The sequence below is a fragment of the Pelodiscus sinensis genome, chromosome 7 (genome assembly GCF_049634645.1).
Source record: "Pelodiscus sinensis isolate JC-2024 chromosome 7, ASM4963464v1, whole genome shotgun sequence".
NCBI classification, from domain to species: Eukaryota; Metazoa; Chordata; order Testudines; family Trionychidae; genus Pelodiscus; species Pelodiscus sinensis.
Window position 1 is genome coordinate 9,437,738 of NC_134717.1, and position 24,181 is coordinate 9,461,918.

General features: G+C 43.7%; 1 protein-coding gene across 2 annotated transcripts in view; it reads right to left on the reverse strand.

Annotated features, from left to right (window-relative positions):
* ADCY5 (adenylate cyclase 5) overlaps positions 1–24,181 on the reverse strand; it is a 326,161-nt gene that overhangs the window by 12,976 nt on the left and 289,004 nt on the right. For both annotated transcript variants that reach the window (XR_012905123.1, XM_025178780.2), the window contains exons 12-16: positions 23,833–23,920; positions 14,548–14,664; positions 12,910–13,071; positions 10,647–10,822; positions 308–334 (exon numbers count right to left, since the gene is read on the reverse strand). Coding sequence is in view for 1 of the 2 variants with exons in the window: in XM_025178780.2 (XP_025034565.2) it covers positions 308–334; positions 10,647–10,822; positions 12,910–13,071; positions 14,548–14,664; positions 23,833–23,920 (570 nt within the window). In the remaining variant the exon portion in view is untranslated. The remainder of the gene's footprint in view (positions 1–307; positions 335–10,646; positions 10,823–12,909; positions 13,072–14,547; positions 14,665–23,832; positions 23,921–24,181) is intronic.

The window sequence follows — 24,181 nt, forward strand, 5'->3', positions numbered from 1 at the left end:
TATGCTAGTGTTCCCTCTAATTTTTCCATCCATGTGCAAAATAAATGTTGATACGTGCACCACCAATACACACACATGCTGCCAGATGTGGGTGCCTATGGGTACTCTAATAATGAGCTGTGTGGCACCTAAATCTCTGAAGGGTAGCCACCCAAACACACAGCTTGCAGGGAACACTGACAGTCTATAGAAGCAATGGCAAGAACTAGAGGAAACCTTGCTTTTGTGACTCAAACATGCTGCCGTTTTATTTTATGAACATTTTAAAAAAGCAATTAGTGACAAGAAGTGTGAAAAAAGAACTTACCATGTTGATGTTACATTAGAGAACTCACTGAAAAAAAGCCCAGACATATTTAGGTGAATATTCTGTTCAGAAACAACACAAAAAATCTTTAGGACAACACTGAACAACAGCTTTGCAGTTCTGCAATTTTAACACCGTGTGGCGCTACAATTCTTTTAAACAGCATTTTATTACTGGTCAATAGTTAAATTCAAAGGTGCAAAATGATGCTACTACATTAATTTCCTTTGAAGTGAGAGTGTGAATTAAACATACACTATGTTTACAGATCGCTGGAAAAGTTAATTTTCAGAAGAACATCCACCATTTAAAATCCAATGGAAAGCGCTTCACCTGGGCACGTTTTAGAACATTTGCCACACACAGTCTAGCAGAACATCTTGCTTGAAAGCTGGGTGATTTGGAAAAAGATTTTCTGAACTACACAATTCATCATCCCAATTCGTGCATCCTTCAGTATTAAAAAGGAGATGATGATGTTAATAATAATTAATGGTAATTTACTTAGCTGATTGTCATGATTATAAATATCAATATGGTGTAACAGGAAACCTGATTTGCACTGTAGCTAGCGTGGGGCCTAATCCTGAATCCACTGAAATCAGAGGCAATACTTTTTTGACATCATGTATTTAGGAATGAGCCAACTATTGTTAACTGTGTAATTGTATTGTTATGCCCCTTGTGCTTTTGCCAGTCCCCTTTCTATTTGTCATAGACTCTCATTGCATCTAGTTCTCAAATAGAATGTGAACACTTCAGGCAGGAATGTGCATCATAGCTGGACATGACGTGTGCATGGTATCTCTAGCTTGCCTAAAAGCCCATTAACGTTACCTGTCCCATTCTGCAAGGAATTCAGTTGCCAACGCTGCACTGCGTTATAACACTACTATACACATGAACGTTAGCAGGAGAAGGTACGTCTTTCTTACTAAACCTTAAGGGACATTTTAGATACCAGTTGGCAACACTAGCACTATATACTGGGTCTGCTGCAAAGACAGCCATTTAACGCAGTTTACGGTATGCTCCTTTCACCGAGACAGGTGGGAAAGCACTTTTTTTGGTGAGTGTCTGGCTAGCAAGTTCCTGCCTAACTTTGTCTAGGGCTAGGCTGTAGTATGAACTGAGTGTTCAGCATTTAGCACCATATATAGGTATCTTTTCTAACTACAGCCTCTCTCCGAGTTACGGACCAAACACTTGGCCGTAACTCGATCCGTTCGTAACTCAGACCCCACTGAGTTACACGCGACCGCGCTGTTCGTAAGCACGGGTCGCGTTCGTAACTCAGGGACTGCCTTTACAACTGCTCCATGGGAGCTTTGGTTGTAAGTGCGAACGGTCGTAACTCGACCGTTCGCAACTCAGGGAGCGGCTGTATTCTGAACTGTTTACACAGCAGTAAATCAGTGATGGTGACGCTGGTACACATGGTGCTTTACAGGCAAATCAGATGACAGAGACCTTACAATCTCCCTGAATACTTTGTGCTAAATTATTCTGCCGTTGTTACACTGTCTACACTTAAACCACTAGAACAGTACAGATGTGGCACGTCAGCACAGACATGCTATACTGCAACAGGTGGCATTCTCCCATTGATGTAGTTAATCCAACCTCCTCATGAGGAAACAGCTAGGTGGGCAGAAGAATTCTTCCCTTGACCTAATGCTGTGCATACCAGGGATTAGATCAGCTTAATTTTGCCACTCAGAGGTGTGGATTTTTCATATCCCTGAATGACGTAGCTGGGGTCAAACCTAACTTTTTAGAGTAGACCTGAACGAAGAGGAATATTTGACTTCTTGCTCTAGAATTAGAGAGAAAATCCATCAAAGGCCAAGACCAAAGCGAAAAAAACATTTGGTTCCCAAATCTTGCTTATTGAAGGTTTTCTGCTGCATTGAGCCCAGCGTTCCTCTTATTTTGATTTACAGATACATCTTTATCTTGCACATTATTCATACCAGGCTTCTTAGCCACTTACACTGCTACAACAAACAAGGGCCAGGTTATATTTATCAGCGTACACAATTCAGGAGCTTAGGAGATTGCTATGTCTGATTTAAACTGCAGGCAGTAACCTTGGCTGTGAAACATAGGGGAATAATGATTTACAATAAAGCCGTGGTGAGCAAAAAAGCCTACTGCCTCAAACAATAACTTTCTATTCATAGGTCAAGGGAGAGTCAAGTTTTGTGGCAGGAATATTTTACATCATTTGCACTGACTGGAACAGCAGAAAAATGTACAAGTCAACTAGTGCATTTCCCATCAGAGGGCTGTGGATACATATGGGTGAAGATCTACCTGGCACAGTGGTGATGAGAGATTAAAGAGGCAATCAGGGTGCTCCTCTTGGCTCCCAGATCTTGCCCTACTGGCCACAGCTGTGAGAGCACTAAGTCCCATCACAGGCACGAGGTGACTTAGGGACCTTACACTGACAGAGGATAGGCCTAGCAAAGTAGGGCCTCGTCTATACTCTATGGCAGATCAATGCTGCAGTGACTGCTCCAGTGGCCGTTGATTTATCCAGTCTACTTAGACACGCTAAATTGATCTCCGAGTGCACTCCCTTTGACACTGAGATAAGAAGAGTAGCTGGCACCAATGGGAAAGCAGCTCCTGCTGACCTTACCACATGCAAGAGGCTGTGGCGAGTATGTCAACTTCAGGGGACACTATTTCAGATAGATTGACAGTGCCAGTAAGTTTAGACAAGGCCTAGGACAAGATGCGTGGCAAGTGAGGGTGGGAGGGAGATGACCAGATGGGGAGAATTCCTTATCTAAGCATGAGCCTTCAGGAACGCCCTATGACAACAGATTCAGCAAGGAGGCATGCATTATGTGAGTGTGACACAAACATACAAGCACTTGGTCAGCCTGACCAGTGGAGTTCTCAGGAATCCCACATTCCCTCGTATTAAAAAGATTTGGCCAAGCTCTTTCAGTCATTTCTCTGAGTTTGTAGGCCCAGTGGTAGTGCCTGCTGGCCACGGGTTCACTGCTCTGTCAGCAACTCCTAATAGGCCAGACAAACTCACTACACCTAGCACGCTGCTTTGATGGTAATTATTCCTGCATGGCATCCTGTTAGGTAGAAACTGAATGCTGGTGCCACACTGGTCATTGATATCAATGTGAAATGCTGCACTGATGATGTTTATAACTATAACCACTTGAGATAGCGATCTTGGAGTCATTGTGGATAGTTCTCTGAAAACAGCCACTCAATGTGCAGCAGCAGTCAAAACAGCAAACAGGACGTTAGGAATCATTAAAAAGCGATAGAGAATAAGACAGAATATTGTATTGCCTCTGTATAAATCCATGGAATGCCCACATCTTGAATACTGCGGACAGATGTGGCCGCCATGTTTCAGAAAAGATATACTGGGATTGGAAAAGGTTCAGAAAAGGGCAACAAAAATGGTTATGGGTTTGGAACAGGTCCCATATTAAGAGAGATTAAAAAAGATTTGGACTTTTCATTTTAGAAAAGAGAAGACTAAGGGGGCAGGAGAATGATAGAGGTCTATGAAATCAGGACTGGTGTGGAAAAAGTGAATAAAGAAGAGTTATTTACTCTCTCATATAACACAGGAACTAGGGGTCATCAAATGAAATTAATAGGCAGCAGGTTTAAAATAAACAGAAGTTTTTCTTCACGCAGCACAGTCAATCTGTGGAACTTCTTGCTAAAGGATGTTGTGAAGACCAAGACTTTAACAGGGTTTAAAAAAGAACTAGATAAATTCATGGATGTTAGGTTCATCAATGGCTATTAGCCGGGATGGGCAGGGATGGTGTCCCTGGCTTCTGTTTGTCAGAGGCTGGAAATGGATGACAGAAGAGGAAGCACTTGATGATTACGTGTTCTATTCACTCCCTCTGGAGTATCTGGCATTGGCCACAGTTGGCAGACAGAATACTGGGCTAGATGGACCTTTGGTCATACTCAGTACAGCCGTTCTTATGTTCTTATATTTAAAAAGTTATGTACTGAAAATGTATCTTGAGAGTCTGTATCAAAGGTACAGGTTCTCTCAGCACAGGGTGTTTCTACAGCGGGCTAATTTACAGGTAAATAAAGTGTTGTATTACACTGACAATAAAGTGTTGTATCAAAAGGGGTCTCCTGTCACTGGTTAGAGCCAAATGCTAAAGATCAGAGACCTGAAGTCAACAGGCACCAGAGAAATAACAGGCCCATCTTTTCAAGAAATTCTGTTTGGTCTGTATTACTTACTTGTTCCCAGGATTAATTACCATGCCACTTACACCACCCCGCTAGCATTTCACCGTAGACACTCCCTGCAGCCATGCAAGGGTCTCCCAGGGCTGTAGTACAGGGGTTCTCAAACTTCACTGCCCCAGCTGACAACAAAAAATTATTACATGACCCCAGGAAGGGGACTCACCGCCCTGGATGGGAGGGGGACAAAGTCTGAGCCCCACTGATCCGAGGGAGGGGGGAAAAGCTGAAGCCCAAGGGCTTCAACCCAAGGCTTTGGCCCTGCGCAGTGCGGCTGAAGCTTTAGCCCCAGGCCCCAGCAAGTCTAAGTCAGCCCTGGCGACCCCTCTAAAATTGGCCGTGACCAATATTTCCACTAATCTTCGCAATCCCTGTGTGATGTGCAATGCATTTTTCCTGTGCACCGAGGCATGCGCACATGTGCAGCACCAGCAGAAACTAAAATCCTAGCTCTGCTCATCAGCTGGGCGGCATTTGAATCTCCCCTGCATGGACACACAAGTGCACAGCTTACGGGCAACACAGGCTGTGACCCAGTTTGGGGTCCTGGCTCACTGCTGTAGCTAATCCACCTGCCCAAGAGGCTAGTAGCTAGGTTGGTGGAAGAGTCTGTCCATTGACCTGGTGCTGTCTACATGAAGGGTGGGGGGAGGTTGGCATAGCTATCTCTCACAGGGGTGTAGATTTTTCACGCCCCTGACAGATATAGCTATGACTGTAAGTTTTCAATAGAAACTCTGGGGACAAATGAATGACTTTGGGGGAAAATAAGGGGAAGGCAAGAGGACACATCTTGGTCCATCACGGTGGGCATACAAGAGACAGCGCGTTTGCACCTGTGAACAGTGGATCCAGACATGTGGGAAGAAAGATTTATGTAAGTTTTAGAGAAGGATTTCAGCCTGTTAAGTTTAGACACCAACAAGTGTGTTATACTTTTCATTTCATATGTAACCATTTCTGTTTCCATTACCCATACCCAGCGTCTCTTACATCTTACTCTTTGATGAGAAATGTATGATTATTTCACTGTGTCTCCATGCTGTGGTGTTACAAAGGACCTGACCCTGAGGTGTGGACCTGATCAATGAACCTATGTGTGTATTGTTCCCCTGGGAATATTTACTGTAAGGCTGCGTCAAGACTGGCAAGACTTTGCGCAAAAGCAGATGCTTTTGCGCAAAATCTTGCCACCTGTCTACATTGGCTGCGAGTATTTGCGCAAGAACACTGACTTTGTACTGTACAAAATCAGTGGTTCTTGCACAAATACTTCAACGCTCCCGCTCAGGGATAAGCCCTCTTGCACAAGTACTCTTGTGCAAGAGGGCCAGTGTAGACAGCCAAATTAATTTCTTGCGCAAGAAAGCTCGATGGCTAAAATGGCCATCGGAGTTTTCTTGTGCAAAAGAGCGTCTACACTGGCACGGATGCTTTTGCGCAAAAGCAAACTTTTCCGTTAAAAGTACTTGTGCAAAATCATTCCAGTCTAGACGCACCCTAAGTGTCCAGTGGGCTGGACACTTCAGAAGAGGCACTCAGGGACTGAAATACAGTAACCATTACCTTGCAGGGTAAAGTAAGGGGCTGGCAGAGCTCCAAGGAGACTCTAAGTGGCTAAAAGAGTGAGGGTGTCAGCTTAGCACCAGAAAAATCTGATAATGAGGTGGCTCAGAATCCTGGACACACCAAGAAACCATCACAACCATGTCAGGGAAAATGGGAAGTTTAAGAGGAATGGAAAAAAGCCAACGTTGTGTCACTATTTAAGGAGAGGGAGATGACCTGGGTACATAGACTGGTTAGCCAGATATCAATCTCAAGCAAAATCACAGAAGGGCTAATAGGGTATACAACTAGTAAAGAATTAAAAAGTGGTAGTTTAATTAAAGCCAGACAACATGGTTTGATGGAATACAGGCCATGCCAAACAATCTTGATGCTGTTTCTTTGAAGAGATTACAAAGTTTGGGTCGTAGAGGTGATTTCTGACATAGCACTCTGACAAAAGAGTAGGTACTATACCACACCAATGTAGCCCACAGTAGAGAGATTGAAAACTGATTAACTGACAGATCACAAAAAGTGTGACTGGGGAATTATTATCCACCTGAATATAAGCCATATGACTGGAAAGGACCTTCTAGATTAGTGAATCCAGTCCCCTAATAGCGCAGAAAACACCAGCAAGTAATCATGTTAATAAACCTATCAAGCATCATCCTAAATCTAGTTCATTTGCTTGCCTCCACTATTCTTACAGGAAGAAGGAGGGGCTCTTTCTAGTGGACTTTCACAGGCCCCTTGCTATTCAATATTTTAGCAACGATCTGAAGAAAACATTAAGTCTCTGCTAGTGAAATATGCAGATAAGGCAAAACTTGTTGGCATGGTAATTAATCCTGGGAACAAGTAATAAAGACCAAGCAAAATTGCTTGAAAAGATGGGCTGTTTTGGGCAACATGTGAAGCAGCAGCCCTAGGCATTTTGCCAACCAATTTCAACAACTCCCTCTCCAAAAGCGGCAGAGAAAACAAAACAAAGAGGTCAGCCAAAGAGTGGAGAATGGGGAAAAAAAGTCAAGTGGCTCTGGGAAGTTAGTGCTTAGGACAGCCAGCTACCCTGCTCAGCCAGCCCAGACCATGTATTTGAAATGGCAGAATGTGAGGTTGTACGTCTAAGAACACATTTACAAGATGAGGGACTGAATCCTGGTGTGCAGTGACACTGAGGAGGACTGAGAGGTTGCAGCATATAATCCATGGAACATGAACTTCCACTGCAGTGCTGGAGCTAATGTGCAAACACCTTCTTGCATGAACAGAGGACTATCAAGGGGGAATACAGAGATGGTACAACCTTCATATGGCATTAGTGAGACCATTACTGGAATACTGTATCCAGTGCTGGTGTTCCTACTTCAAAAAATACGCTGATAAATGGAAATGATTCTGTAAAGAACTACAGATACAATTCAAAGTCTTACAACAGCAGACTGAAGCGTAATCTACTTTATTCAAGAGAAGGTTAAAAGATACTTGATCACGTCTTACCAGTACCTACAGGGGGAAGAGATTTCTCATAGTAGACAGCTCCTTTTTTTTTTTTTTTTAGCAGTAAAAGGCAGTAGATTGAAGCTGGAAAAATCCACAACAAACCTCAACTGCAAATTTCAAAATTCAAAATTGAGGATAATCAACTATTGGTGCAACTGACTTAGGAACACGATGGACTCTCCTGGTCTTTATGTCAAGACTGGATGTCTTTTTAAAAGATATGCTTATAACTCAAGCAGATGCTGTAGGTTTGATGCAGAGATTACCGGGTGAAGTTTTCTGGCTTATGTTATCCAGGAGATCAGACTGTGTGACCATAATGATGGCTTTTGGCCTTAAAAATAACTCATAGCTTTTTTTCTCCAACGTGGAGATGAGTCTTGCAGGACAGTGGCTTTGTTCTTCTAGCTATAATTCAAGTACCATGTAGCTGGTGTGCCACTGTAATCATGCCCAGTAATTCCCAGTATATTAGTATCAGTCTTCAGTTGCTTGCATGGAGAGATGTTTGTACCCAGAAGTACAAAGTGACATCTGTATAGTTCCTAATTCGTGGGTGTACTGCAAAGCCTACAGAATAGACAGTAATTATAGAACTACAAAAGGAGTCCAATTAAAGAATCATGAGGCAGTGTTTTTTATGTCAGCTGGACATGGTGGTACCTCTCTAGATTGTGTGTTGTACACTGACTACCCATCTCCCATAAGACACAAAAAGACGACTGTGCTTTGGGGTGTTAGCCACTAATGGAGTTTTAGTAGAAACAAAAATCATTTAATGAGAATATAGCAGCACAGAAATTTCTTTCTGGGGAAACCTGCTGATTTCCTCCACCTTATTACTCACATTTTGATTGCAGAGTGATGTAAATTACACTTTTAAGTGCAATAATCTTGAAAAACGCTAGGTTTACAAAGAACGTGATGCCTTTTTGGGGGTATAAAATGTTTTTTCCTCCTAATGTTTTTTATGTTCTTTCTTCAAACAGGCAAAGCTATTTAGGAATAAATTTTCTCCTAAAAGAAGGGAACCCCTCCATAAAAACATCAATTGCACCAAACTTAGTGACAATGAACATGGCAAAAAAGCAATGCGAGTGCCACTTAGTTTCCTACATCATTTTGTTTGCTGACAGTACCAAACCATTTGCAGTGACTTCACTGTATTTAAAGGAGAACCCGTAAAATCACAAATTATTGGATACATAAGAATAATCAAAGAGTGGTGTTGAGTGTTATGAGAACCGAGGGCGCCGAGCTTGCAAGAAGCACTGGACATCAGAAAAGGCATGAAACCTTCCATGTGGGGTAGTTGTCTAGGACAGATGGACGTAGAAGAAACCAAAGGAATATGTGGTGGGCAACTCAGAAGGAGAGAGAACAAGGGCTCTTACGCAAAAGGGTTTTTTTCCCCGACAAATGGTCCCATCTACACGGGCCTTTTTATTGCAAAAACCTCTTCTGCAATAAGGATCGGAAGAAGATATGCAAATGAGAGCACAAGATATGTAAATGAGTGCTCCATTTGCATTTCCTCTTACGCAAAAACCCACAGTGTAGACGTAGCCTCAGTATGCAGCAGAGTAACGCCAGGTAGCTTTTCCACCCAGCTGGCTCTCCCCTAGCTGTTCAGTTAGATGAACCCCAACTCTGAGCCCTCCAAACTTTGCTGGTATTAACTTTTTTTGAAGTAACCATTTCTGTGTTAATAGTGTGCAAGCATTTTATGCTCGCAATCAGAACAGCTAACAACTTCCATTCTAAGAAAAAAAATCCACCCTCATTCCAATGCTATTTTACCAGTAATATTTGATCATTACCGAGAACCTGACAATCAGGTTTAACTCGTCAACATAAGATGTCTAGGGTATAGAGACCTGTGAGATATAGAAGCCAGTGAGATGGCTTGGATAATAACACTCCTGATGGAGCCTTAATTGGTTGTGATTTAAAGGTCAGTACTGCAGGGCCACAGTTTATGCACTGTGGACTCTGAGATCCTATTTTCCTAGTACAGGCAGTCCCTGGGTTACGTACAAAATAGGGAATGTAGGTTTGTTCTTAAGTTGAATCTGTATGTAAGTCGGAACTGGCATCCAGATTCAGCCGCTGCTGAAACTGACCAGCGGCTGACTACAGGAAGCCCGAGGCAGAGTTGCTCTGCCCCAGGCTTCCTGGAATCAGCCTCTGATCAGTTTCAACAGGCTGAATCTGGACGCCAGTTCCAACTTACATACAGATTCAACTTAAGAACCCCAGGCGTCTCCAAGTCAGCTGCTGCTGAAACTGATCAGCGGCTGATTCCAGGAAGCCCGGGGCAGAGAAACTCTGCCTCGGGCTTCCTGTAGTCAGCGCTGGTCAGTTTCAGCAGCGGCTGACTTGGGGAAGCCTGGGGCAGAGCAGCTGGGATGCTGCTGGGTTGCTCCAGTAGCGCTGCTCCTCGGTGCTACTGGACCAACCCAGCAGCACCCAAGCTGCTCTGCCCCAGGCGTCCTGATTCAGCCGCTGCTGAAACTGACCAGCAGTGGCTGAATCAGGACACCTGGGGCAGAGCAGCTGGGGTGCTGCCGGATTGGTCCAGTAGCGCCCAGAGACCAGCAGACCAGGGAGACGGGGAGCAAAGCGGAGCAAAGCCGCGGAGCACGCCAGCAGCGGGACAGCCGCGGCATGTCTGGGCTGTCTGCTGCCCGCGTGCTCCGTGGCTTTGCTCCGCTTTGCTCCCCGTCTCCCTGGTCTGTTGGTCTCCAGCAGACCAGGGAGACGTGAAGCAAAGCCGCGTAGCACGTGGGCAGCGGACAGCCCAGACACGCCGCTGCTGGCGTCCTCAGAGGCTTTGCTTCCCGTCTCCCTGGTCTGCTGTTCTCCAGCAGACCAGGGAGACTGGCAGCAAACCCCGTTTGAAACTGCGGATCTGACATAAGTCGGATCCGCGTAACTTGGGGACTGCCTGTAATCCGGAGTAGCATTGTGATTTGGTGTGCTGGAGGAAGACATTTTGCAAGTGAAATCCACTTACACAGTGTTGGCTTCAACCAGAAGATCTGCATTGTCAAAGAGGTTCACCCCTGGCACTTCCACAATTAGAACGTATATTAATTCGATGATCAGCATGAGGATCAGTTTCCCAATGCAACTGATCTGAAGGAACACAGAGCAGGCCAGGAGACTCAGTAAGACACTGTAGGTAAAATACTGTGTAAAGACAAAAGAAAAGAGAGACAAAACTCAGTAGTACAAAGCAACCCAACACTCAGAGACATTAACAGACCCTATTGAGCGAGTAGTAACCCTGCCCCAGCGCTAAATGAACACAGACGGCAGGTCAAGGGGTGTGTGTCTAGGAGATAGAAGAAACCTCCATCAATTACAGTGAAATGGCTAACGTTCTAAGTCCACATTCTCCCCTTGGCGTACCTGTGTAACATAATAGAACTTGGCAGAGCTGAAGCAGTAGCCACATCTGTCCATCCTTTGCCAAGCCCAGTGGGCTGGAACTGAGACTCCCGGCCCACACTGCAGCCAGAGTGACCAGTCTCTGCCCGTCCCTGCCCTGAGCACCCCAACCCTCAGCCAGAGGAGCCCCAAGCTGGCCAAAGCCCTGACCTCTGTGCACTTTGCAAGAGGGAACCCCACCCCTTTTGCCTGGAGGAGCTGAACCTGAGCTTTTGATATGTCCCATGCAGGTTCTGGGGCAGCTGGAGTCCAGGGAGATTAACAATGACCCCAGGAAGCTGAATAGTGCATACGGCCTCCTCAGCTGCCCCAGAACCTGCCTGGGGCATAATAAAATGAAACTCCCCCAAGTCTCCCCTGGCCTATTATACCACCACTCAGGCCACTAGGGTGCTTATCCTGCACAGCCTTTTACATGCTTAAGCAGCGCCTTCCATATCGGCAGTGCTATTTTAGCAGTGTAGCATCCCACTGCCTCTCCCGGATGCAGAAAAACGCTCCAGCCACAGGGAAAGACCCTTGCAGAGGGGAGCTGCCAGAGCCTCCCTCCCATCTCCCTCTCTGCTGCTGCCTTTCCCTGCAGCGCGTATCAGTGCGTGCTGAAGTCACATGTGTGGACATGATGTCCTTTTACCGCAGCTTGTAGTGTCTGTACTCTAAGTGCCACCACCCTACGTTTAGACCAAGCATCGCATCCATTACAGAACGTTGCAAACTGCTGTAACAACTGTGGCATAACGGCCTCCCCCACCCTGATTAGACAATAGCGAAATTCCCATGGACTTTCATGGAATCAGAATTATGCCCCGGTTGCTCCAATGGGCACTCAGCTCATCTTGGGTGCTCAGTAACACCCTGAACATTCGGGCCCTAAAGGATCAGCTAGAAAACTGGGAGGTTTCCCATAGACCTCACAACCATCGTCCCCACAGTTTTTCTCCTTTCCAGTTTCTAAAAAAAATTGTTTATGGCTGTGACCAAACCACTCACAGAGGTATCTCGAACAACTGCCCAGAAGGAAGAGATTTAGAGTGTAGCACAATACAACTTCATAAAAAAAAATTACAGGCATCTTTTGCTGTAACAAAACAGAAATCAATACTTCAAAGCGGATTGTTTCCACACTACAAATCCTGATGGGTGGACCATTAGCAAACTTGCTGCTCTGTTGCCAGTCACAGCCCATATCTGATGCTCCGGAGAAACTCAAGATGTGCCCAGGCCAAAGTTTTCAAACCGTTGCCTTCAGTTAGGCTCTTAAATATATAGTTAGGCACCTACATTAATTTTCAGAGGTGATGAGCACCCAAAAGTTCTACTGAAGTCACTGGCAGCCACTGAAGCGCCTCGATAAACTATGTCGTGATCATGTCTCTAGTGGTTGGAAAAAAGCCTACTACTACTTACAGCTAAAGGAGTTTTTTTGCAACTCCTTTAGCTGTAAGTAGTGAAGTAAGGCGTAAAGGTCTGCATCCCTTCCAACAACACTGTGCATGCGTAATAGCTTTGGTTTGTCACACTTAGCACCTGCAGGTCCCAGATTTTACCCAGAGCTAAGAGTGCACTGCACCTCTGAAAATCGGACCATGTATTTAGATGCCTTAAAATGGATTTAGGTGCCTAACTCAAAACACCCATGTTTAAGAACGTTTTCCCTTGTCGATTCTGGAATGATGGTGGTGAAGAAGAATTTGGGTCGTGGCTCCTCCAAAGAATTGTTTTCACCTAGTGTCATAAGATTTAATTATTTTTATGTGAGCATGAGTACATACAGAACTGAGCCGCTTTTCAAATCCAGCTCTGCAATCAATTCTTTCACGCAATACCTCTGGGAAGTCGCAATTGGGCAGGGAACTGCCACAGAATCCCTGCAAGGTGCCCAGGCTGTATTTGAAAGATGAGTTGCTGAGAAGGCATACCACCTGGTTGGGAGTGATGTTGTACTCTGCAGCCACACAGCTGTCAAGATCCACAGTGCTGCATGTGAACTGGAAAAACAGAGATTGTGACAAAAACCAAAGGCATGGGTAAGAAGAAAAAGAAACTACCAATCCATTTACAAAGTTCTCTCGCGCACAATAGAATTAAATATTTATCTGATACAATATTTAGTGCCCCAGATTTCACAGCGAGTTTGTTTATCTATGCTAAACATTGTTATATTTATACTTGCTAGCAGCTAATATATTGACAAAGGGGACATGCTAATAGTTTCTCATAGCTAGCAATCTGTCACTAAGCCTGCTGCAGCAGGGCCTTCTATGGCAAAGGCTACTGAATTAAGACAAAGCCCACTGTGGGAAACCTGAGAAACCAGCAGAATACAGCGTTCTGGAGTCCTGAATACTACTTTATGACCTGTTTGATTAAGCCATGAGTTTACATCAGCCTTTGGATAATTTTATTATAAAATGGTTAGCAATGGCAAGAGCCAGACAATCCAGGCAATTGAGTAGAATGCTCATGAACAAAAGTCCAATTCTGAAAGGTGCCAAGTGCCATTAATCTACACCTGCTTCTTTTATAGTTACATTATCAGGGCCCAATCCTTTGAGGTGCTTAGTGTCTCGAAAAATCAGGCTCTAACACTGTAGCCATAATAATACTTTGCATTCCCTTAGTGCCTTCCACCCAAGAAATTAAAAATGCTTTACAAACAATGTTTATCTCCCTGGGGAAACAGAGGCACTCCGTGGCTGTCAGCCTAATTTTTAGAGATGCTGAGGATCCAGCATTTCCACTGAGATCTGTGGTGGATTAGCACTTGTAAAAGTTAAGCCCTAATTAATAAAGAGGCAGTAGAGGCTAAATCGAACACACTACTCAGTGCTTTAATCACAGGATCACCCTTCTCTTAAAAATCTCCCGGAGTTATGTAGAATACAGAATATTTAGTTTCATTTTTCAAATAAATTTAGCTAACAAGTTAAAAATTCAAAATTCTAGGCCATCAAGAACATTCAGTATCCCTTTGCATCTGAAATTAGCAGCAGCATCTAGATGCAAAGAAACCCCAGTGTTTCACATAAATCGCAGCCTTTCCAGTCTCTGTGAAGTGAGTACCCTCAGTGTGAAATTCTGCCTTGTTCAGGGGCTGGCACAAAGCCTACGGAGCACTCGAGTGCCACTCAAAATAGGGCTTTTGTGGGGTTTGCGTGACACATAGTCCTTACTCTGGCCCTCTGAATAGTGGTAAAGCTGTGCTCGTGGTTCATAAAGTCACCAAAGGAAACAGAACAGTCAGACAATTACTGTGCAACAAAAGCAAAACCAGGGTCAGCAATGCACACTGCTGGGAAAGCATTTAGATACTCCCATTTCACTTTTGGGGAGGAAAAGCTGCCCTCAGATTTATCAACAGTGACATTAATTCACACGGTTGCAATGATTATGCGTGCAGTATGCATGCCTGAAAAGATCAATAATAAAACTATACAGTAAAGAAATGGATTAAAACCATGTACCATGTTGACAAAGGCTGACAGAAAAACCAGTATAATGGCGAAGACCCCAACTAAGGTGCTATTGGTCCTGGACTGGACAATCTTCCTTGAGAGAGTCTGGAGTGGAGCTGGGAAAAGCTGGATATGAAATAAAGAGTAAACAAAAGACGTAAGACATGGATCTTTATAAATGTTGTAATGTTAAGAGCCACCTATATTCCTACCTATAATTAATAAGACCATGCTTGTGATGCATGGGGTCAAAGAAGAGTGACAAAAAGTGGGCTGTGCCCAGGAAAGCTCATGATACCCTCTGCATGTTTTGTTAGTCTTTAGGTGCTACTAGACTATGTGTTGTTTTTTGTCTTCTAGTGTGTTTTTTGGGAGGCAGAAGCAGACGTGATGGCAGTACAGTTGGGTGGACTTATCAAATCTAGCTGTTTCTTCTCAATAGCAACAATGGCTTCTGAGCCAAAATGACCCAACATACACAACTGCGTATGTTGTCATGGTGGATGGAGAGTTAACCATAAGCCAACTTTAACTGCCAGGATCTAGAAGCTATCAGTCATATGAGGTTGCAAAAATCTCTGGTGTGTTCCTCAGGACAATCAGGGATGCCTACCTCACTGCCACTCAGTGAAATAAAGCCATATCATTTGAAGAACCCATTGTTAATAGGTTGCAACCTCATTACATTATCTATTCTAGCCTTCCCAACAGGCACTTGGTTGTCAAACTCTCTTGCCAGATTATGCTACTGCATGTTCTCTTCCATCTAGATTAACCTTCTCTATCCGCACTCTCCTACTAACAGTGCATCTTTAGAACACTTGGCTCCCAGGAATCTCCCTCTGTTCAAGAGGAAATATTTGCAGTTAATGGTGAGAATCCTTAGGAGTCCAAGCATAGGTTTCCCTGGTCACCTGTCATATTGAAAAGCAATACGGCAGCAGGTCTTCCCCACAGCATGCAGTGTTATCTCAGTTACGGCAAGTTCCATTACAAGTAGGATGATGGGGGGGGGGTCATTTTGTGTGGTTTTATTTAATCTTCCCCTTTTCTGATCCCAGTCCCACCTCAATGTTCTCTGCTCTATCTCAGCACAAAGCCTATAGCTACAGAGGAGCAGAACCAGACGTCAGCAAATGCCGGAAAACGAGTCACGTTCCCTGCAGCCTGGGAGCACGGCCTCTAAAATGCTCCCCTGCATCTTTGCTCAAGGGAAAGAAGGGCTAACAATGTTCACGCTGCTCTAGAATCCAGATCTCCTGTCTCTCTATTACTGCACTGTCGTACCAGTCAAACCACTAGACAAGAGGGTATTTTTAGAGACACAAGAAGTAAGCAGCCCAATGACACCGTACTGCAATTTCTCTATGACTAATGCTTCTATTAAAAAGTCCTGCTTTTCCCTTTTACCCTTCATTCTTACATTTGCAGAGGTGCAACATTTTGCCAGCATACTGCTTCCCACACAGCAATCCTACAACATAATTATAAAGCTGCTGGAGTGGTGGCAGCACTGATTAACTGGTGACTATTACAAAGGGAGAGAGAATCTGCAATGCTGCTAGCCATTTTAAAACGCGGACTTCACCAGCTTCCGGCCCCAGACTGCTTCTCTGTCTCCTGGGTGACAGCGTGTGGGTCTGTGTGAGCAGGGGACATGGGCTGGAAGGGGTTTGTCATTCCGACACATTCACAAAGAAAAACTAGATCCAGGAAAGGGCTACAATATATTGAGATTCTTGCAATGTTCCTGGAGATACTTTTTACATTGTTTTTGGCAATGAAAACAAATTCATGGTGCCTACAAAGGAGTCAGCATCAAAATGTGCTTCCTTTCCGTATCACATCTAGTTGCTCCTACAAGAGACATAGGGCTTGTCTACACTTGAAATGCTACAGTGGCACAACAGCCTAGCAACTTCACTACTGCTGTAGCACATCAGTATAGACACTACCTATGCCAAAGGGGAAGGGTTCTCCCACTGGAGTAGGTAATCCACCTCCTCAAGAGCAACATAATAATTCATCCACTGGCGTAGCGCTGTTTAGACCGGAGATTAGATCTACATAGCTATGTCTCTCAGGTATGGGAATTTTCATACTCCTGAGAGATGTAGCTATGCTCATGTGAGTTTCCAGTGTAGACCAATCTTTGAACAAGCAGGGAGATAAGTCCACATGCCTAAGCCTAATAAAGTATTGCAACAAGATGTCTGAATTTTCAACAGTCAGGGAATTTTGGCTCCTAAATGCTTTTTGAAAACGAGATGTAGGCTCCTACATCAGTTAAGTGTTACGCCACCCAAACATCTTTAAAAAGCTGGGCACCCATGCTTTGGGAACTTCTATTGTCAGCTCTAGACATCTCTGGTTCAGTTGCTGGTATGCAATTTTGGAGTTGATTTCTTCTTCTTTAAAAGAAATGCAGACTCCAAGAGAGTTGACAACTCTCATTGTACAACTTCACTGTACGTGTAGCTATTGTTTTGAACTGGATGGAAATGTCAGCACCTTATAGGTGTCTTAATAAGCAGCTGGAAAGAAAAGCGATAGGTAAAGAACTGTCCAATATTTCTAGTCTTTAGCTTGAAGGCTTTCTCACCACTACAATTAGAACCGCTGGCATGAATTTTCAGTTCATTTGTAAGATTTGACAATTCGGTTGAGTTAAGTTAACTTCAAATGCAAAGATTCAAACCTTGCACTAAGAGTCCCTCATCCTCCACTACAAGCTCTCTGATGGCTGTTTGAAGGACCTGTCCCACATGCTTCTCAGAAGTGTTGTTCCTGATAATGTGGTCTGCAAAAACCTCATCACATAGGGTCATATCATTTTTGGTCTGTTGGTGCAATCCCAACTGACATCAACAGGAGCGACATATGCAGATCAAGCATACAAAATGGCTCTAAAACTCTAGTAGCCACGATAAGACAGAGAAAATTTTCACTGAATGTAGTTTATGGTATTAGTTTACACTCACTCCTTCCTTAGGAGCACCTCTAATACTCATCTACGACTGGACTCTCCTCTCAGACCACTTATACACAGGTGTAATTCCACTGACTTCAGAGAAGTTGCCCCTGATTTATACCATTGGTATGTAAAAGAAGAACCAGACACCTTGAGTTCTATTCTAGCAGCTAGATTGTTAGCGAGGCTGCTTGTTTTTATTATACTGAGTTTCAGTATTCAGCTGCAATCAGCAGATTTGAGTTTCTAAAAAGTTAAATTGGAAAAAACCAGTCACATCTGCAAAATATATTTCTGAGAATAGTGATGGAAATTCAAGAAAGAAAAAACAAGAGAATTAAAAGCAACAACGTTGATTTCCCATTACCTCTATTGCAGGAGCAGCTATAGAATAGTGCTGTAGCACGTAATTTTTACCACCAAGTAGAACAGGATAATAATTAGCACGTCAAAGTGCTATACAAACACTAAATAATTAATCTTCACAACACCTCTCGAAAGGAGTCCAGATAAGCACAAGTCTTATTTGACAGATCGGGAAACTGAGATAATGCAAGGAGTTATTCCCTTGCATTATTTCAGTGAATAGATGGAGATGAATATCGTCTGCAAAGCTGAGCTCCAATCTGGTCAGGAAACGATGGCAGAGCCTGAGTTAGAACTCAGTAGTTCTTCCTAGCTTCTAGGCTTGTTCTCAGAGCACAAGACAATCATGTCTGCAGTCCACCCTATCTAGGACTGAACTCTAACCAGTCAAGAGAAAACGAGCAGGATATTTTGGTAAAGACACTCAAACAAACTAAACTCATTAACAAACACTTTCCTTACACAAATACTGGTTCTCATTACTCTGTAAATTGGGAAACAAATACCGTTAACCTGATGTACCAGAAAGCAAAGTGTCAAGGAAAATGAGTATGGGCAAAAAATAGTAAAATAGGTTTTCCTATTATTTAATTCATTGTAGCTTAAAACACTCAAATGGCATTGAAGGCAATAGATGAAATCCCATCTTCAGCTTTCCTGCTCTGAGGTACCAACAACGAGAGCCACTCTTAGGCAAGCAACACCAACAGAATTGTAATTAGATTATGCCTCGGGCCGCTGTGTTTTTGCCTAGGAAAAGTCAGATCAGGACTCATCTTACAACATTCAGAAATCCACTGCCCAAGAAGCCAGGAAAGAAGCACTAATTTATATAAGGAATGTTCCATGTAAAAGCCAAACCTATAGGAAGGTGAGCACATTTAGGGTACAACTACGCAGCAGCTTTATTTCGGAATAACTGATGTTATTTCGCAATAACAAAAAGCGAATCTACAGAGCAAGCCATTATTTTGAAATAATGTCGAGCTGGAGGACTTCTTACTCCGACTCCTGTAACCCTCATTTCACGATGAGTAAGGGAAGCAGAAGGAAGAGTTTTCTTCCTTTGACTTCCTGCTGTGTAGACAGCACCAGAAGCGGAATTAAGCTCTTTCGACTTCAGCTATTCAATTTACATAGCTGAAGTTGCATAGTTTAATTCAACTTTTGTCCTGCTGTGTAGATATGCCTTTAAGAGACAAAGGGTCAAACTGATACAAAATCTAAGACTCAAATGGAGTCTTATGCAGTTACACTGGGGAGGCATTCTGAAAACAAAAATCACACAAACTATAACAACAATCTACAAGGAAAGAAAAAAAACCCAACAAAACAACAATCATCTGTTTTTTTTCCAACATATACTATGGACATGGAAAATAGTTTGACAATCAGGATGTAATTGGTCCTGTATGCTGAAAAATAAACAACAGAAATTCTCTAAATCCCGCACTTCCAATCAGAATAACTTAATTTTGGTCATTCTGCAGTAACTTAAGATGGCTGAAGTTGCAGTCAACAGCTACAGGCAGCTCAGGGTTTTAAATCCATTTGTTTGGTTTATTATTTAGTGTTTTATCAGTCTATAAAGCCAACGAAGAGTTTTCAGTTCACTAAACATTTCCAAAAAGGAAGAGCCCAAAAATGAAAATATGCTTTTAAATTTTCTGACCACACTTTGGGAGCGAGGAGCCACGAAATGCATATGTGAAAACGAGTATATGAGTTATAATTTCCAGATCAAATTAACTCAGGAAGATGTAGCATGTAATCTGACCCACATTCATGTCCAGCAGTGTCCAAGAAGCTAAACTCCACAGAGTGGTGAGTACAATACAATTTATGGATTCTCAGAAGATGCGAACATGTTAAATCAGTAGCAAAACAGATGTCAGTCAGCAGTGCATTTCAGAAGAAACAGTGGTTCCCATGACCTTGCAGAAACTAAATTTTAATGGGAAGACATCAGATCTCAATTGCCAAGTCTTCTCAAAATAGCAAAACGAGGAGCAAGGAGAGTTCTCTGTTTATTGCAGCAGAAGGAACTTGGAAACGCATGTTGGTCAGTCTGGCAATTCCATGATCAACTCCCATGGAGAATTTTAGTGGGAGATAATGACAGCAAAAAATAAAATCAAGTTGTCCTGAAAAAGCCTGCTGGTGTCCTGAAAAAGCCTGTAAATGCCTTATATAGAGAGGCCAAGAAAATGGAAAGGAAATTGCATTTAGAAACTACAAAAAGATAAGATGGGAGGTGCTAGGGGACCACCTACCATATAACAGGACTGAAGATACACATAAGTTATGCTTGGGCTTCATCGTTTGATATTCCAAGCAAGAACCACAAATACTGGTTTCCTAACATTTCCTGTATGGAACTGGTAGCATGTAACACACATCCCCTCCCATTTTGAATCCAGGCACACACTAAAAATAAAAAAAAATAGTCCCACTATCAAAATGAACAGAGAAGCCCTAGAGAGAGCTAGGAAACTTTATATCTTAAACACAAAAACTCCAGACTATGTCTATCTGTCCAATTAGTTACTTGCCTCTTCACACGACAGCAGCCGACTACTTTTTCCTCACACAGTTTGACAACAAGCTTGTATACAAGCAAAATCACACCAACACTGAGGTGAAAAAGGTAAGATAGTTAATTAGCTGATGGTTGTGCAATGCTTTGAGATTGAGAAGTGCCACATATGTGCTTAGCAGCAGTTTGTTTGTTTTTTTAAATTTATCAGGGAACAGGACAGACATGAGAGATTGTTTCTTGACTGCATTGTGGCTGGCTAATGAACCCTTCCTCCAATCTACGCTCAGCAATAATGTCCTCTATTCTAATAATGGCTTGCAGGGTTGCACTGGGATTCAACCAGTCAAAGAATTGTTGTTTTACTTGTCTTGCATAGTCCCAGAATAGTTCATTGGCAACCTGGCTATACAACAGGCACAGTGCTCCTGTAGTTACCACCACGCTGACTGGATTCTTGAGTCGCTATCAGGTTGCATGTACCGTCCCCTTCTTGAGAACCAGAGTCTTGGATTGGAGGATGGAGGTTGCTTTGGTTGGTAATTAGGTGTCACTGCCACAGGCCGGGTTTTGACAACTCTTGCTCTTCTTGTATATTCCCAACACCGGTTTCACCACCACTTCTCTCAGAACAGAAGCTCCAGCACATTTCTCCAGATGGTGGTCAGAGGATTCACAGTAGCATTCTCTTTAACTAGGAGTGGACAAACGAGTCAAGTAATAAAAACTGTCCTCAACATTCACTCCTTAATCTTTCAGTGACTGGTCACTAGAGCCGCTGACACCAAAGGCCACCTCTGCTACGTGATATCTTCTCACTGAAGATACTGACAGGACCATCTTTTCAACCAGCTCAGGATTCATAAGTTATGTTTATAATTGGATGTAGGTTTTGTGCACCTGAGCACTAAATAAGGGGGCAATCAAAAATTCACTGGCGCTGACAAGCCATATGCTCGGGTTTCTCTTTAATAAAACCAGCCAACAGGAACTGTTCAGTAGATCTTGCACAGGGCAGCCTGTCGCATTTCATGCTCTGGTGCCCCCTCCCCCAGAACCCAGAAAAGGAAGGAAGGAGTGGGAAAAACAATATCCAGGACCATTCATTCTCCATGAGCTCTGTGGGGCGGGATACACAACACTGTTTTGCAGAGTATGATGTACATCTGTAATGTTATGCATATAGTGACGAAGAATCGCTTCTAGAAAGCCCAGGCAGTTCACAGTGTAATTTCCTTATTTCTGCCCTCATTGGCTTGCTTTTTATGTTTATTCACCTGCATTCCCAGGGGCTAAGGGTGATTTTGTAGCCCGGGCTGATCACTGGAGGGAGGGGCATCTTAAAAATAGCAGCTGCACCCATCATTATTCTAAATGGGAACTTGGGAGGTCAAGGCACAGAAACAAAAACACAACAGCCTACCAGGGTCACGGAGACACAAGAGAAATCCTTTGTGTATTACGCATTCATACTTCACTTGGGTCACTCATAAAAACATCTCTGACCTCCAAAAAGCTAGTGCTGCTGTCAGCATGTGAAAATAATATAAGCCCCGGCAAGCCAAGAAGAGGGAATTATCCATGCCTGTCCAAGTCAGCCTTGGTTGATGTCAGCTGGATTCAAATGCCACGAGCCAGGGCTCAGAGAAGCTGATGCCCCAAATTTGTCCTGTGACACGAGTCCAAGAAACAGCTGAGCACTGCAGCAACCAACCCCGTCAGGACAGGAGCTAGCTGGCTGGTGTTGTGATGGAGTGTGCTGCATGGTGCATGTAGGCCCACCGATGGGAGGAGACGGGGGAAGGGCGCAGTTGCCCTTTAAATTGCCACTATAGTGCTGTGTCATGCACTGTGTGTGACTCTGAGGGCTTTGGGGGCGGGGGAAAGGTCTGCCACCAGCCCTACTACTTCTGCCCAAGACTCCCGCCTTTTCTGGGAGCATGAAGCCAGGACCCCCCATTTTGCCCAGGGGCCCATGCAGGCTGCCGGCTCCCCTGCCAACATGCCATAGTGTAGCTCAGTGTTGGGTTCACTGTGGCTGTAACAAGATACTTTCTGGGTTGGCCCACGCTGTCTCATTAAACACAAAAGCATACCCAGGAATGAGTCTCAGACAAGCAGTGCAGTCTATCGGTTTAAAATGGAGACAAAACTTAACAAGGAACTCTGGGCACCGTCATCTGTGTGCTTGTAAAGATTGTTCTCTTGAGCTTGTAAACGGCACCATCAACTCAGAAATGATGATTGGCCCCAAATAGTATAAACAAGTGTAGCCAAAGAGAACAGCCCGTTCTGAGCAAGGTTCCCTCAAAAGGGAATCTTTGGGAACTTGTCAGTGAGTTACCCTAAGTTCTGAGTCAGAGCATAGCATAGGGCTTTTTGAATCTCCCAGGAATATTTCAAAGACTTTGGCTTTTTATTAATTGTGGGCTAACTTTTAACAATAACTAATTGGCAACAGTACAATTGCTGCCAAGAATGCCTTTGTAAGATAGGTAGCACCAACAACGTCCACAATTAAAGAGCAGCAAATAATCAGGTCATGGATTGTGTCAGACAGATTGTTTCTTTTCCTGAAAAAAGTGCTGTTGATCTATTTCATTTTAGCCTGTTCTGAACAAAGTTGGGTCGGAGCCATGATGTATGGTTCTCTGACGTCTGGTTCTGAGCTTTCAGAGGCTTTCAAAACGGGAGAATCCACAAAACATCCGATACGCCAGACCGTCAGACAAAAACAGTCTAGCACAAATACACCAACACACACTGCCTTCCCACCAGCACAGAATAGAGATTTCCTAGGCAGGCTAAATACACACAACACTTGCTTTACAACCATCATCCTTTGCTTATCCACCACCGGTTACTAAAAGGAGATCACTGACTGAATTCTTCTTATGCTCATGAGACGGGCTGAGAAGGCTCTAAATACATATGCTTTTATTTCCCTTTAAGACATCTTTCCATAAGGTTACCCTTCTAATCATCTGCCTACTGAGCAAGCACGTGCAGTGGGGACAACACACAGCCAGCTCTGCAGGAAGTTTAGGGAGAAGCAAATTTAGGGGGAGGAAGCGCAGGAGTCAGTTTTCTTGGTTCCACATTAGGAACATTGTTCTTCTAATGTCAAAATGAGTGTGCCTGCAGGGGACTTCATAGAGATGCAGATCCACAGGGAAGCAGCTGATTACTTCTGACTGTGAAAAACTATGCCAATCCTAGCACATGACCTCAGTTCATTCTGTCTTATTGAAGTGTCTTTAGATATCATACTGCCACTGTAGTATGTACGTGTCTACCTGTCAAGAATGGTGGGGGAAGGACAGCTAATGGAATAGGAAGATGTTACATGTTAGCTTAAGAAACAGACTAGCTATGCTAAAAGGGTCACCAAAGGATAGTATAGAGAAATTTCATTACTCACCTTTTTGCAGGAGTAAATGACCGAAACAAACACCACTGTGGTCAGGATCAAAAAACAGGTCAGGTAAAAACCCAACATAAATGTAGAGCTGAAACCAGAAAGGGATTTTTAAAGATCTGCACCATATAGAACAGTCGCTGCTTTGCTTTCAGGCTGAGTACATCGGTACAAACTATGACATGTGCTGTGGGCTTTCTCTCTGGCCAGAGTGGCACTACATGGTAGGAGGTGTTTCCACAGGGAGACTCCCTGTTCCCTATAAATTACCCACCCCAGCTGCAGAGAGCAGAGACTGCTGCATCCTTCATCAGAATCACCATCCCGCGGGGGTGACAGTGGAGAGGTGGAG